Raw genomic sequence first — 15,998 nt, 5'->3', positions numbered from 1 at the left:
TCTCTGTGCATCTGTGTGTCTCTGTGCGTCTCTGTGGGTCTCTGTGCATCTCTGTATCTCTGTGTGTCTCTGTGCGTCTCTGTGTCTCCCTGTGTGTCTCTGCACATCTCTGCATCTATCTGTGGGTCTCTGTGCGTCTCTACACATCTCTGCATCTCTGCACATCTCTGCGCGTCTCTGCATCTCGCTGTGCATCTCTGTGTGTCTCTGCATCTCTGTGCGTCTCTGCACATCTCTGCACGTCTCTGTACGTCTCTGCACGTCTCTGCGCAACTCTACGCGTAATCCTGGTGGCTGGGCGCAGTGTTGGCCCCACTTCTGTTTTCCCTTTCGGGGGGGGGGGGCTGCCTGGGCTGTTTTGCCGTCACGCTGCGGTTACATTCTCCGCATGACGATTCCACGCGCGAAGCTAAACGGGGTCCCCCTCCCCAAACGGCAGAAAATTTAAATTATTAAAGCGATTATTATTAAGAGCGTCACGAGTGGTTGTTTGTGTCGAGATTGTTCAGGCACAGCAAGAGCGCTTCAGCAATATAGCAACCCTCGCTCACTCGCCCTCTCACTTGCTCTGTCACTCGCCCTCTCACTTGCTCTGTCACTCGCACGGTCTCTCTTTCTCTCTCTTGCGTCTCTCTCTCTGTGAGCCACTCTCTCTCTCTCTCTCCCTAGTCTCTCTCTCTGAGTCGGGCCTGACTGGGGTGAGAGGGGAGTAGTTGTTGTTGTGGTGGGGGGGCTGGTGTGTTTCGGGGGGGGGGACTAGGGGGGGTTGGTTTATTAGTTGTTGTGGTGGTGGCGGCGCGGGGGGGTCACGGGGGCGGCAGGCCGTGGCGTTGTTGTGTAACGACGGCACGGCTCGCGGCGATCGCGACGCCGCATGGCTGCTGCGACTGCGATCTAATCCGAACGCGTGGCAGCGCAGGCAAGCGTATGGAGCAAGTCAATAAATAAGCAACATTGTTCCAGCCTGGTTTTTTTTTTTGGGGGGGGGGGGGGGGGGTTTGGTTCAAAATAAAAAAAATATATCTCCCATAAATACAATTAATTAATTAACTACATTATGGCACTCCCAGAAGGCCGTGGGGGCACCGATGCGTTGCGCGAGAAATACTTTTGCACTTTAGCCGCGAGGACGGACGGCGCAGCGAGAGGGAGACGAATCATCCGGCTTATTTACTTTGTGGTCGGTAGCGCCGCACCCCCCCGCTCCCCCCCCCCCCCGATTCATGCGCGCCCGTCTCGACCAACTCTGAAAGGGGCGCCCCTGGCGGCAGCTGCCCCCCCCCCCCCGCGCCGTAAGGTGACTCGGGCACCTGGCCTGCAATCGGGCGTCAAGTCTGCGAGCAGGGGGCAATGACCGCTGGCCACGTGTAACTCTCACGAAATAATCGTGGGGGGGGGGGGGCAAGGGGGGTAATGTTTCGGCATCGCACGGTTGGCTACACACCTCCGATTAGTGCCGGGTGGCTACGTACGGCGCGACATAAGTTCACCGTATATACGTACATACAATGGGGGACGTTTGGCCAATACCCGTTGCATGATATGGGGTCTCTTTTAGCTACGGGAAGAAACCGGAGAAGGCCGAGAAAATCCATGCAGAATTGCGGGGGAGAGAGAGAACACACAGACTCCACGGAGAAAGGGGCCCGAGTCAGGAATGGGGCCCAGGCACAAGCGCTAGGACGGCGCTGCCACCCCGGCCTCGCCTGCAGGGCCATGGGCGACGGCTCTGCCACGTCGGAGCGCCGAGCCTGGGCCACCGGCACGAGCCAGGGGACCGTGCAGAGTGAGTCAGGGGACGTGCGGAGCGAGTCAGGGGACCGTGCGGAGTGAGTCAGGGGACCGTGCGGAGCGAGTCAGGGGACCGTGCGGAGCGAGCCACTGGCGACGTCACGGCGCCACTCGCCAGCTCGCCCACACCGACCTCGCCGAGCTCACCGAGGAGGAACGTGACGATGATGACAACGACGATGATAGCGATGATAAGAGGTGATAATCATGATTATGGTGACAATAATGACAATGATGGCAATACACTTATGATAACGATGAAAATGATGATAATGATAACAATGATAGGGACGATGATGATGGTGATAACAATGAACATTATGATGATCATAGCATTAGCAACGATGATGATGCCGATGGTATTGATGACGATACTAATGACGACGACGATGGTCAACGGGGACAGCGATGACGACGCCGCAGGTGGCGGTTGCGTGCGATACTCACTCCGCGGGGGGACGCGGCTCGCGGAGACCCAGCGGGTGGGGGGGGGGGGCTGCCGCTGGGTCCAGTGGGGGGGGGGGGGGGGCGGTGGCGACCGCTATCCCGCCTTGGTGTCGACGAGCGGGGGCCCTGAGGGGGGGTCACTCGCCGGCCGCCCGTTCCCGTAGCCGCCCTTGGACTGCATCTGCTGCTGGATCATCCCGCCCTGAGGGGGGCCACGCGAGGGGGGGCAAAGGTCAACATCCTCAGTGAGGCATTGTGGGAGAGTACCAATGATGCAGTGAAGCATTATGGGAGAGTACCCACGATGCAGTGAAGCATTATGGGAGAGTACCCACGATGCAGTGAAGCATTATGGGAGAGTACCAATGATGCAATGAAGCATTATGGGAGAGTACCCACGATGCAGTGAAGCATTATGGGAGAGTACCCACGATGCAGTGAAGCATTATGGGAGAGTACCCACGATGCAGTGGAGCATTATGGGAGAGTACCCATGATGCAGTGCTGCTTGAAACGGGTTCGAGTCCCTATAGTCCGCCCCGCATATCGGACTGAGAGTATCGTACAAGGCGCAGTCCTGCGAGAGCTTGCTAATAATGCCACTGCTGGCAGAACGGACTCCACTGAGCGGGAGGAGTGGATGCGGTTGTTGAGAGAGAGTGGGTTGTGGACTTTGCTCCTCTGGGTGAGGGCGCAGTCGAACTTTGCATTCATTAACACTTTGCCAAACGACTGCAGGGTGGAGTTTGTAATTTTGAGAAATGTGGTTACGCGCGCGTTAAACATTCCAACAGTCACAGTCAAGGTTTGCAGCGTGTGTGTGTGTGTACAGATGTGTGTCCACGCGTGTGTAGGTATGTATCTAGGGGGAGTGGTAGTGCGGCGGCGGTTAGTGCCATGCGCTATAAACCCGACGGGCTGAAGTTCTATTCCCGCTCGTGACCAAATCACCGAGACAAAGGCGGCCGGGCGTGGTGGCGGCCACGCCATCGCCCCGCGTGCCGTGCCGGCCTAAATGAGTGCTACTCGCTAACAGCGCTTGTCCCAACCACCTGTGTAGGCTATATGGGCGGGGGGGGGGGGGGGACTTGATCTTTGTGTGTGTTTGAGAATGATTAAATGCTGGTGTGTGGACAAGTCCATGCAGGTGCATGCTTGCGTGGCAGTGCGACATCTGGGACTTCCCGAGCTCGCATCAGCCGTAAATGTAGCGCCTGTCGTGGGGTGTTAAACACCCCACGCCACTGGGGAGACAAAGGCGGCCGGGCGTGGTGCTGGCCGGCCACCCCCTCGTGTGCCATGCCAGCCTCCACAGGTACTCAGTAACAGCCCTGTCCAAACGTGCACAGCTACCGGCGACCCGAGTTCGATTCCCGCTCACAGCCAACATCAGCGACGATTATATCTGAACTGGTCATGGGCCTCCCCTAGGTCGACTCAGCGTCAAATGAGTACCTGGTGTAGTGTGTAAACATCGCCACTGGGGAGACAAAGGCGGCCGGGCGTGGTGCTGGCCACCCACCCCCTCGTGTGCAGTGCCGGCCTTAATAGGTACTCGCAAACAGCATTTGCCCCAACAGTCTGTTAAGGCTATACGGGGGTTCTTTGTCTTTTGTGCATTTGCATACGTGCATGTCCATATGTGTGTGCGTGTGGGTACGTGCGTGCGTGTGGGTGCCCGTGTGGGTGCGTGTGTGTGCGTGTGTGTGCGTGCGTGTGTGTGCGTGTGTGTGGGTGCGTGTGTGTGCCCGTGTACGTGCGTGTGTGCGTGTGCGTGCGTGTGTGTGCGTGCGTACCGAGGTGTTGCCCCCGTTGTACATGTCCCCCGAGCCCACGTGCGCCGTGTGCACGAAGTTGGTCGGCTCGCCGATCATGGAGCGGTCGATTCGCCGCCGCCGCTTCTGCGCGCCGCCGAATGAAAACACAAAGCGACGGCGAGCGTCACGACGCGGAGACAAAGAACGCGAGAGCGGCACCGCCGGTGGAACCACCGGCCACGGCTCGTAGCTCACCTGCCAACTAACCCACTCAATCACCCACTCATACGCTCACCCACTCGTCCACCCTCCCGGTCACTCACTCACCCGCCTGCTCGCTCACCCACTCAGCCATTCACATCGTCGGCCTGTCCCTCGGAACGTCCTGCGAGTGCCACCAAGGTGCGAGAGCTCAGAACGTGCCTTGGCCGAGCACATCCCACCTACGCGAGATGTCCTAAACTCATCATCATTATCATCACTACTCAACGGGTGTTCAATCTCCAATTTCCACTGCCACGCTCGTGTAGTTTCTCGTTTATTCTGTCCCCGTGCGCCCTGCTGCCGCGCACGCTCGACCACCGCGCACGTCACGGGGATGTACGGATCGCAGATATCGCCAGCCGTCGGTCGTCGCGCAAACTCTTCCGACGCGAGAATCGCGATCGTGGGAATCGCAGGAATCGCGATCGATGGACCGGCGGTGACGCGGCCCGGCAGGTAACAGCATTTCCACCGCGTGTTACGGCACACAGCGTACGAGGTTCGCGGTTCGATTCCGGTCGGCCGCCCTGGTTAATACGGCGGTGCAGACTCGCTACAGATACGCGACTGGCCACTTCGCAGTGGACGCTAAAGGGTACCCTTCAAATGCTTGAGAAGAAATGGGATGGACGGCGCTTAAGAGTTGCCGAGGCATTTTAGCAAGTGTTGCCGTGTGAATGCAAATATTATTACGATGGGATTATTCTATAATCATTATTATTATTTCGAATTTGCAAGCTCCAATACCGGCGCAAAACCTCGCTGGAGCTCTACAGCCCTGCGGGTTCGCGACACAACGGACGGACACGGAATCCCTCGCGGGGAGGAGCGGTCAACACGGAGCGCCGCAGGGAAGGCTCGGCGCTGGGCCTCGCCCGGCGCAGCGTCCCAGCGACCAGGGAACGGGGAGAGAGAGTGGGGGGGGGTCTACAACGAAGAAACCACGTTCACGGCGTTCGTGGGCGTTGCGGAATTCACGCCCGGGAGGATCTATCGTCGTTACGTTGGCAGGCAGAACGAAAAAAAACACAAAGAATTCAAAATTCTCGCCGGAGGACACGGCAGACGCAACGCAGGGCCGGGCGGGTTGGCTGCGGCCGCTCGTGCCGGGGCGGTGACGCGGCCGGGGGTCCGCGGTTGGCGCCCCCGCGGCCGCCCTGGTTAACACTTCGGTGGCGGCGCTCTCATCTTAGACTGTTTTCCGTCCCGGTCCGCGGCGTTCGTCGGAAGCTCTGGTGGCGTTATTGCGCGCCGGTGTCGCGGTTCGAATTTGGCACGAAATTGGAGGTCAAACCACGTGGCAACGTCGCTCCCCCCCCCCCACCGCGATAGCGGGGCGGGCGAAAGGCGCGCGGTGAGAATCCATCGCGCACAACCCTCGTTACCGCTCGGACGGCTCTCGACGCCATCGAGCAAGCGCCGCGAGCGAGCAGATGATCCCTGCCGCCCCGGGGGGCACGGGGCAGGCTAACACACAAATCGCTTCTGGTCGCGTGCATCGGACTCTGAGTCGGGTCCAAAGGTTTGTAATCGAATATCCCGACCGCTGCGCCACCACTCCCACCAACGCCAACACACGCACAAGACAAAGATCGCCCGTATAGCCTTAGAGCCAGCCACAGAGTTGGGGAAAGTTCCTGCGCACCTATTAACGCCGGGTTGACTCACGAAGGGGTCATGTTACCAACGGCACGGTGAGCCGATGTTTTTAAACAAGGCACCGGGTAATCATTTGAGGCCGAGTCGACCTAGGGGGAGGCACAGGACCGGTTCAAGTGTTCGTCACCGATGTTGGTCGCGGCTCGGTGCCGGGTCCATAGAGCAGTGCGCTAACCGCTGCGCCACCGCTCCCCCACACACACAGTGCGCTAACCACTGCGCCACCGCTCCCCACACACACACAGTGCGCTAACCACTGCGCCACCACTCCCCACACTACACACAAATACAACAAATCCCCCGTATAGCTTGACCAGACTGTTGGGGAAAGCGCTGCTAGTGAACACTTACACTCGCACACACGGAGTGCTAACCACTACAACACCACTCCTCCACACCGTACACACCACACAGACACACACACAGGCACACACACACACACCACATAGATACACACAAACACACAGAGAAGCACACAGACACACACAGACACAGAGACACACAAAGACACAAACAAACACACAGACACACACACACAAAAACAAAGACACACACAGCCACACAAAGACGCACAGACACACACACAGACACACACACACACATACACACGCAGACACTCGCTCGCATCAACGATCCACGCGGTGTACTCGTGACGAGTAACTCACCGGCTGCGGCTGCTCCGCCACGCAGCAGTTGAAGCAGAGCCAGAACTCACTCATCGTCGTGCCGGGCTGGGGGGCACGCAGGCAGGGGAGGGGGGGCAGGGGAGGGCGGGCGGGCGATGTTGCGGAGGCCGAACGCGGCAGGGGAGACGCTGGCGGCAGGCGCTGCCCCAAGCCGCCCGCGCAGGTTAAAGAGAGGGCCGGGTCAAAGGGCAGCGCTGGGAGGCCGCCGGCGTGCGTGGCCACCGGCCGGGTCTCTCTCGGTCCGTCCTTGAGAGCCGCCGATCACCGAACCGCCGCCACCGCCGCCACCGCCGCCACCGCCGTTACTGCCGCCGCTACCGCCGCACCCTCGTGCGGTGACGGATGCTTCAGGCGGCACCGAGGAGGTTTTTTGAGTTCCAGGCCGGTGACGGCCGCACCCACCGCGGTGTGAAAGAGATGGCCCTGGGGAGAGAGCAGAGCAAATACAAATCAGAGGAGAAGAAGCAAATATTTATATATATACACACGTTGTGTGTGTGTGTCTTCTAAAATCACAGTTGCTGAACACAGGCACCAAGGGAGCGACACTTCAAACGGCCAGCCACAAACAGCACCATCATTGTTGTAATAGACAGGGACGATAGAGGCGGTGATGATGATGGGAGCAGGCAGTTCCACAGTGGAGCAGTGGCCGGCAGTGTGGCGATTCAGCGAGTGAGCGTATGAGCGAGTGTGTGAGTAGGTGAGTGTGTGAGTGTGTGAGTAGGTGAGTGTGTGAGTCGGTGAGTGTGTGAGTGTGTGAGTCGGTGAGTGTGTGAGTGTGTGAGTCGGTGAGTGTGTGAGTGTGTGAGTAGGTGAGTGTGCGAGTGTGTGAGTCGGTGAGTGAGCGAGTGTGTGAGTGTGTGAGTAGGTGAGTGTGTGAGTAGGTGAGTGACCGAGTGTGTGAGTAGGTGAGTGAGCGAGTGTGTGAGTAGGTGAGTGTGTGAGTGTGTGAGTAGGTGAGTGTGTGAGTCGGTGAGTGTGTGAGTGTGTGAGTCGGTGAGTGTGTGAGTGTGTGAGTCGGTGAGTGTGTGAGTGTGTGAGTAGGTGAGTGTGCGAGTGTGTGAGTCGTTGAGTGAGCGAGTGTGTGAGTAGGTGAGTGAGCGAGTGTGTGAGTTGGTGAGTGAGCGAGCGAGCGAGTTGTTGTGACTTGCAGTGTCGACTGAACGCGGTGCGGTGGACGCAGCGTGGATGTGACAGTCAGTGGCTGGAGTCCTCAACATGGGCGGAGGACTGAGCGCGTGAGGCTCACACAAGCACACACACACACACGGAGGGCGTGTTTGTGGTGAGAGACAAATATAGCCGCGTCTAGCCTTACACACTACAGGGACGAGTGCTGTTAGTGAGCACCTATTAAGGCTGCCGCGGGTGGCCAGAGCCATACCCGGCCCTCTTTGTCTCCCCAGCGGTGTTGTCTGCGTACTGTACAAGCTACGCATTTAATGTTGAGTCGACCTAGGGGAGGCCCGTGACAGGTTTAGATATTATATTCCGCTCATGCTGTAAACAAACTACAACGTACAGCCACTCGCTGACTCACAGACACATCCGTGATGACATTTGTCGCGAAAGCCTTCGTGTTAAACTCGCAGACGCATGCTTACAGAACGAAGACAAAGATCCCCCAAACAGCCTTAACAGGCTGTAGGGGCAAGTGCTGTTGGCGAGCACCGATGATGGTCGGCGCGCACATGAGGGAGGGGGGGGGGCAAAATTACACCGAGCCGCCTTTGTCTTCCCAGCGCTGTTATTTACACAATGCACCGAATATATTCATTTAACGCCGAGTCGACCTAGGGGAGGCCCACTACCGGTCCAGATAATCGTCACCGGTGTTGACCGTGAGCGGGAATCGAACTCGGCTCGTCGGGTTGGTAGCGGGGCGCAGCGCTAACCGCTCCCCCACCGCTCCCCCACAAACGCAGTGTCCCACACACCACAGACTCGTCACTACCAAGCCCGTCAATTTTACACGACGGGACGGAACTATAAAAGCGACCATTTGTCTGGCCAGTTAAGCCGTTTATGGAGATCTTATCTTCAACTTCAGTTGATATAGCGCATGCAATAAGGCTCTGAACAGAGAATTAACTATTTTTAGAGCAAGTATAGTGCGGTGGGATGAGACGAGCTGATGAGGATTGCAGCGTGTGATGAATACGTTGATGATACGTGAAATAAACGATGACGAACGTGACAGTGAGCTGTTAATGATGGGCAAGCGTGATGATGAATGGGCCGGGTAGTCGGGAAGAGTTCGTGACGGGGAAGGGAGGGGGGGCGAGAAGGGGATTTGGAGTCATCGAGGGATAATAATCGGGGAGTTGTTTTGGGCGAGGTGGCCGCGAGTCGTTGCCCCGTGCCCCGACTGGACATCTGTGAAAAAGAGATTTGTAGCTCACTCTGATTCTGTTACTAAACACGGGGGGGGGGGGGGGGGGGGGGGAGAGTGGCGTGTCGTCTCGGAGGGTCTGTGGAGCGAGTACCGCTCGGAGCTGCGGGCGCTCGAAGCGCTCAGTCTCACCACGCGGCCCGGGGGCGACAATAAATACACAAAGTGCACGGGCAGCAAGGGCCACGCATTGCTTAACAACCTGAAGGCTCGAGGTAGAAACCGCAGGCAGCGATGAAATGCGAACGCATTGCCAAGATCCTGATGCGGGGGGGGGGGGAGCGATGGCCCCGTGAGACAGCGTTGGGTGAGCGCCGATAGCGCAGAGGGACGCGCGGGAGAGGGGGGCCGAGGCCGATCGACCGTCACCAAACACAGAGACAGAATGTCCCGCAAAAGGCACGTTTCACTGCCACAGTGGCGCCAAACACGCAGGTGGGTGGGTGTCGGTGAGTGTGGGTGGGTATTGTTGGGTATGGGTAGTTATGGTGGTAGGTGGGTATGGGTGTGAGTATGGGTGGGTGGGTATGGGTGGATGTGGGTGGGTGGGTGTGAGTATGGGTGGGTGTGTGGGTATGGGTGGGTGGGTATGGGTGGGTGTGTGGGTATGGGTGGGTGGGTATGGGTGGGTGTGTGGGTATGGGTGGGTGTGTGGGTATGGGTGGGTGGGTATGGGTGGGTGTGTGGGTGTGTGGGTATGGGTGTGTGGGTGGGTGTGTGGGTATGGGTGGGTGTGTGGGTATGGGTGGGTGGGTATGGGTGGGTGGGTGGGTGTGTGGGTGTGTGGGTATGGGTGGGTGTGTGGGTGGGTATGGGTGGGTGTGTGGGTATGGGTGGGTGTGTGGGTATGGGTGGGTGGGTATGGGTGGGTGTGTGGGTGTGTGGGTATGGGTGTGTGGGTGGGTGTGTGGGTGGATGCAATTCAAATCCCTTCTGCGGTCTGTCCGGTAAATCAGCATCAGCCATGATCAATCCACTGCTGGATGAAGCATCCACCCCCCCCCCCACCTCCAGAAGGAGCCGCTGTTGGTGGGCGGTGCGGCGGAGTTCGCGCCGGATGAGACGAACACCGAAATCTCGCAGTGACCCCGGTGACCCTGTGGGACGGGGCCGCGGATCGGCGGCGGCGGCGATACGGCCGCGGCGTGCCGTGACCCACGCCCCTCGTCTAGCGAGCTGCTGGCCACTGCCGCCGCAGTTCAGAGGTCAGGCCGCCCGAGCCGCCACCGCCGAGGTCCCGGTTGCGACTCCGGGTTTCGGCCAGCGGGCGCCAACGAGTTCGAACGAGCGGCGGGCGGGTCGATCGTCCCGGGCCCGGCCACCAATTTGGTTTTGCCACGTAAGTCGGTGAAACATGAATGGTGATGATGATGACGTCAAATTGTAACGCTGCCACCGCCGCAGTACTCGACTCGCTCCTGGCTCTCCACGGGGTTCAGAGGCGCGACGAGGAACCGCAGGTGAGCGAGAAGGCGGCAACTCCAAGGGTGAATCGGCGCTACCGACGATTGTCCAAGTTCTGCGATCCTCTACATACGAAGGTGTTATCGGCCAAATCAATGAGCGCTTACATTGTGGGAGGAGAACGGAGCGGCCAGAGAAAACCCCACGCGTGCGAGGGGGCAACACTCGATCTCGTCCAGACGGAACAGGTGGAGGAGCTCACAGCTGTGCTGTGCCGCCTTCTCCTGGCGAGCCAGGGAACGGCTCCACCTCGACGCCCACGGTGAAGGGATTTCACAACATCGTTGCGGTGATCCACCGACCCCTCGCTGCTGCTGCTGCTGCCTCCACGGTGCTGGGTTACAGGGAGCCACGTGCAGAGCAGCCGAGCCACCGCCACCACAACCCCCCAGCTAAACAAAACCCCTATAAACCACCAGCGCTATGAATTACAAATCTTTGGTGCGAGTGCCATGCGGTGTGGACCTGTCTGCCTAGCAGAGCGCGTGCGAGAGCGCTGCTCCTGGCTCACAGAGTCGCAGAGTCACAGAGTCAAAGTCACAGGGTCACGGGGTCACGTGGTCACGGGGTCACAGAGTCACGGGGTCACAAAGTGACAGAGTTACGGAGTCACGGGGTCACAGAGGGAGGTTTCAGAAGTAGTTTTGCGACGCCGTTCCCCGCGGGCCCGTCTCTAAGACGCGCCTCGTGACACGACTGCCGACAGCACGGTCGGGAGTGAAGTTGAGAAATGAGAAAAAGAATGTATCTTTAAAAAAATAAAAATATGACAAAGCAAATTGCAGTCGCTCGAGGCAGGGTTACATTTAGACGCCATACAAATCCAAATTATGACGCAAATTCTGCTGCCGATTGTTTGGCCGATAAGCGACACGCGAACGCAACGGCGACCTTTAAGTCTCGGCAGTCACCAAAGAGGAGGCCCTGCCCCGTCGACACTTTACCCTGACCCCGAACCCTCAACCCTGGACACGGTCCGTCTCAGTAGCTGCTGCTGCTGCTGCAAAACCTCTTGACTGCTTGCTCAGCAGTGCGGCTACACCAGCGTCGGCACGCCGCGAAATCACACAGACTCGCGGGCAGCCGACGCATTCATCAATAATAATCATAATGATGATACTACTACTACTATGGTAATAACAATGCTCTTTAATTACACGCGCAAGCCTTTCCGAGTCTCGACACTCTTTCTCAGGAGGGTCCCGCTACACCTCCCATTTGCACGGTTGGCTACGTACGGTGTGAAAGAAGTTCAATGTACTGTACATACGTTTTGGCCGTGAATTCCATCGGTTTGGTTCCGTTTAGAGAGGAGACGCGGAGAAAACCCGGCGCTGTACACGAGGCGGTGACACTCCAAAGCTCGGCACAGATGGACACAAGAATCCACGGCTGCGCTGCAAAATCGTGGACACGTTTCAAACCAGCGGTCGCCGCACGGCGTCTGCGTCGCAGCGGACGGAGGTCACCGCTCAACGCGCGACGCCGGAGCGAGCGATAGCGGGTTCCGAGCACTGCTCCCGCGTCCGTGTCGCTCGCGAGTCACGAGGCACCGGGAGTGGCGAGCGGCTCACTGACCGTCCTCATGAAGCATCCAACTCGCTGCCCGAGCGACTCACTCGCTTACCGATCCACCGCCCGATTTGACCGACTCACGCAACGAGCGAGCGACTCTTTGACCGACCGACTCGATGATCGATCGACTGACAGACGGCAGCAACAATGAGACTCCCCCCGCCCCCACCCGGGCACAGACGGGGAGGGGGGGAGGCGAGGGGGGAGCTGCGAGGAGAGGCGGAGGAGCGCTGCGTGACGAGGTCTAACCAGAGGGGGTCGAGCGACGCACAGCGAGCGATTAGGGGCTGGAGCTGCGACAGGCCCATGCGAGACGCGGCCCGCGTGGGCCTGTCCCCCGCGAGCGAGCGGGCGAGCGGGCGGGCGAACAATGCCCCCGACACCGCGGGGACAATGGGGCATTGTTCCTCACCACCCACCCGCTGCCCCCTCCGTGAACCCCCCTCGGCATTTTCAAATGTGACCGACGGCAGCCACAGCCACCTTTCTCCGCCCCACCCCACCCCCTCCCACCCCTGTTTTTATTTGCCGCGTACCGCCCAATACGTCCATACGCAATGGTCTTGTTACCCAGGGAGGACGGCCAAGGGGGGTCCTAGCGCTGCTTGTCACAAGGGGTCACGAGGGGTCACGCGCCCGGGTGTTTGCCCGATTCCACTCGACGGCGTCTCGGCACTTGCAAGGTGATCCGAGCAGCTGGACAACAAAAACCCAGCACACATGAGACGACAGGTAACAGCCACACCTCCGCACTGATGGATTACACGAATCCAGTGTTGAATTTCCGTCAGGTGGATAAACTTGATGGAAGGAACTGAAAGTGGATTGTAAGATGTTTAAATCGCGTGACCGCAAGCAGCCGATCGCTGGTCTGCTCCCGACATCGCCATCATCACCACCACCACCACGGGCGAAGGTCTACCCCCTGCAGGATCAAGTCCTCTCCACCCGCCGCCATCCATCACGGCGCTGCGATGTGACGATCCGTCTCGACGCGACTCCGTTGCCCGTTTCCAAACGTTTGGCTTCCTGCAGTGCTGTAATTTTTAAAAGGTCAAAGTAATTTCCTTGCCCGCACTCGCCTTGCCTGGCACTGTTCACCGCCCCCGCCACCGAGCCAACTTTGGAACTTCCACGTTTCTATGGCGAGAACGTGCAGCTGACGGCAACCCACCGATGACTCCCACGAAGCGGAACTTAATAATTTATCGGCCATGGAGGAGACGATTGCTCAAACCAAACAACCAACCGAGTTCACACGCTTCCCACTGTACGGCGAAAGCGCCGCACGGATAGAATTGACAAACGCGAAGAAAAAATTCGCAAGAGTTTAAGAGTCCTTCAGTCAATCCACCCGTGGATGCAGGCCTTCCCGCACCGAGACGGTCATCGGGGTTGTTTGACCATACTTCACCACGCTGGCGAGTGTGGGACGGTTCAGAAACCACTCGCCACCCGATGCGAAACGTGGCCGGGAATTTAACTCGGGGGAGGCAGGCTTCCCGTGCGGCACGCCGACTGTTGCGCCACCACTCGCTGCGTCCTCTCTGTAACACGTGTCGTTGGCAGGACACGGTATTTACCAAACAACTCTCTCAGCAGAGCCGTGCGGAGCTGGTTCCGTAAATCCACACACGAGACTGGAGGAGACATCTCAAGCCCCATTCCAGGGGGTTACGGTGAGGCCACGGACGATTACTTTGCGTTCCGCGTTCGAGAATGCCGCACTTAACGAGCGCCCATATCTTTAAAACAAGAAACGAGGCGCGTCCTTCCCCGTGTACCATCTGGCAGTGTACCAGAATCAATTCAAGCGCCGCCTGACCCCACCGATGTTGAGACACTGCGTGTCGAAACCCGTGGGGAGGTTTCGCTTGCGTTGAACCAACGCCGATGAAATGGTGCACTCCCAGAAAGCCGTTGGGCTGATGTGGTTGCGCAAGAAGAAGTTGTATTCGTCGCGGCGGAGGGAGGGCTCCGTGAAGGTGACTTTGCTGACGCAGCACAGCGGGGCCACCCCCCCACCCAGCGCCCTCTCCCTCCTCACCCTCTGCCCACCACCTCACCCTCCCCCCGCCCCCTGGGGACAATGCCACAACTTTGTCGAGATTCCACATCGCGGTTCCATTCTAGAATCGCTTCCTTGCATTGCCGCCGGCCCGGTGGCCGAAGGGGTCGGTGCAGGGGAGCGGTGGTGCAGCGGTGGACGCACCGCGCTACGAAACCGGCGGCCCGCGTTTAATTCCCGCACGGCGGCAGCCAAGATTTGGCACCGGGCGGGGGGGGGGGGCACGTCGGGGGGGGGGCCACGTCGGGGGGGGGGGCACGTCGGGGAGGGCACGTCGGGGCCGCCCCGCGTCTCCGCTGCCGCGTCCCGCACCGTTTGGCCGCCGCGTGGTCACCGCAGACCACGCGGCGACCGCGGCGAGGGGGGAGGAGGGACGGGGGGAGGAAGGGGGAGGGTTATCGACGACCCTGAGGATTATCGGCACAGCCAGCTGCGTTCAGGCGAGACGACGGGGGGGTGGGGGTGGAGGAGGTGGGGGGGGGTTCGACGGCCTTTGCCCAGAGGAGGGGCAACCGCTCCGCAGTGGCCGCCGCGGCCCCCCAAGCCGCGGCCCCCGGAGCCGGCGGCCCCCCGAGCCGGCGGCCCCCGGAGCCGGCGGCCCTCCGAGCCGGCGGCCCCCGGAGCCGGCACGCTCAAGGAGCATCGCCGCGGCCGCGCCAGGACTGCAGAACGTCGCTGGCAAACGTGGGCGCAGCGGGACACAGCGGGACCGAGTGTTTCCCTCTGGCAGTTTGGCCCTGGTGGGTATTATCCATCGCTCGGCAGAAGCCTTCTTAATAACAGCATAGCGGAACATGTCTTAATTACCCAGAAAGCCTCTTGTGACCATTTTTCTCAAGAGGGTCCTGCTACGTTGGGACGTTTGGCCAATTCGATGAATGACTAATAACCAACAACAAACCTCAACACGCTCCCTGTCAATACCACTGGGTTGTGGACTTCAAATGAACGCGTGACGTTTCGGGCAACGGCCCTGTGGGAGGAAACCGGAGAACGCGGGGGGGGGGGGACCCGGCCACATATGGCAACAGCTCTCCATAGTACAGCACAGGCGGGGTTCGAGAAAGCGCGTGTGTGCTGCCACCATCATCACCGCTCCTTCCGTTACAACCCGAACCTACAAACAACTCCCAGGCAGTGTCCCTTCCCACGGGGGTATTGACCAGAATCTAACACCGCCGGCCTCTAACACCGCAAGGCTCTAACACCGCCGGCCTCTAACGCCGAGTCCTGGGCAGTGGCAAGGAGACCGCGACTCGAACTCGCGACCCCTTCGCGTTGGGAGATCGTGAGAAGGGGTCAAAGGGCAGCTTCCTCGAGCCGCAGGGCAATGCGGCAGTGAGGTCGCTGTGCTGAACCAATGCTGCTGATGAGACAGCGAATGTCGAAACCGATCCCGAGGTAAGCTCGTGTAGAAGAACCAAGAACCAGCACTGCCGAAGCGATGTGCAACTCCCAGTGCGGCTCGCGGGAAGAAGTCAGAGGCGAGGCAGGAGATTGACGCGGGCGTGAGTGTCCGCCAGTGATGTGTCGCGGCTGCTGTGCGTCTCTGCTCACGATGCCGCTGCTGATGATATTGACGACGACGGTGGTGGTAATGGTGGTGGTGATGATGGTGATGATGGTGGTGATGGTGGTGGTGGTGATGATCGTGGTGGTGATGATGGTGATGATGGTGGTGATGGTGGTGGTGATGGTGATGATCGTGGTGGTGATGATGGTGATGGTGGTGGTGATGTTGGTGGTGATGTTGGTGATAGTGGTGGTTATGGTGGTGATGTTGGTGATGGTGGTGGTGGTGGTGATGATGGTGATGATGGTGGTGGTGATGATGATGGTGGTGGTGATGATGATGGTGGTGGTGATGGTGGTGGTGATGTTGGTGGTGGTGA

At 59.3% G+C, this 15,998-nt stretch overlaps 1 protein-coding gene across 5 annotated transcripts in view; it reads right to left on the bottom strand.

The window, feature by feature from the left end:
• The window catches only part of LOC133354086 (CDC42 small effector protein 2-like), a 43,604-nt gene that overhangs the window by 4,713 nt on the left and 22,893 nt on the right, over positions 1-15,998 (bottom strand). For 3 of the 5 annotated variants that reach the window (XM_061570653.1, XM_061570657.1, XM_061570656.1), the window contains exons 2-4: positions 6,584-7,027; positions 4,035-4,139; positions 2,239-2,440 (exon numbers count right to left, since the gene is read on the bottom strand). In XM_061570653.1, coding sequence (XP_061426637.1) covers positions 2,333-2,440; positions 4,035-4,139; positions 6,584-6,637 — 267 coding nt within the window. In that variant the 5' untranslated portion in view covers positions 6,638-7,027 and the 3' untranslated portion in view covers positions 2,239-2,332. Of the gene's footprint in view, positions 1-2,238; positions 2,441-4,034; positions 4,140-6,583; positions 7,028-11,733; positions 12,175-12,608; positions 13,042-15,998 lie in introns of those variants that run through there. The other 2 variants (XM_061570658.1, XM_061570654.1) reach the window with 2 other exon arrangements.

The sequence above is a fragment of the Lethenteron reissneri genome, chromosome 46 (genome assembly GCF_015708825.2).
Source record: "Lethenteron reissneri isolate LAM-NWPU_2019-01 chromosome 46, ASM1570882v1, whole genome shotgun sequence".
Lineage (NCBI taxonomy): Eukaryota > Metazoa > Chordata > Hyperoartia > Petromyzontiformes > Petromyzontidae > Lethenteron > Lethenteron reissneri.
Note: the sequence above shows the minus strand (reverse complement) of the source record. Positions and strands in the feature narration are given on the sequence as shown.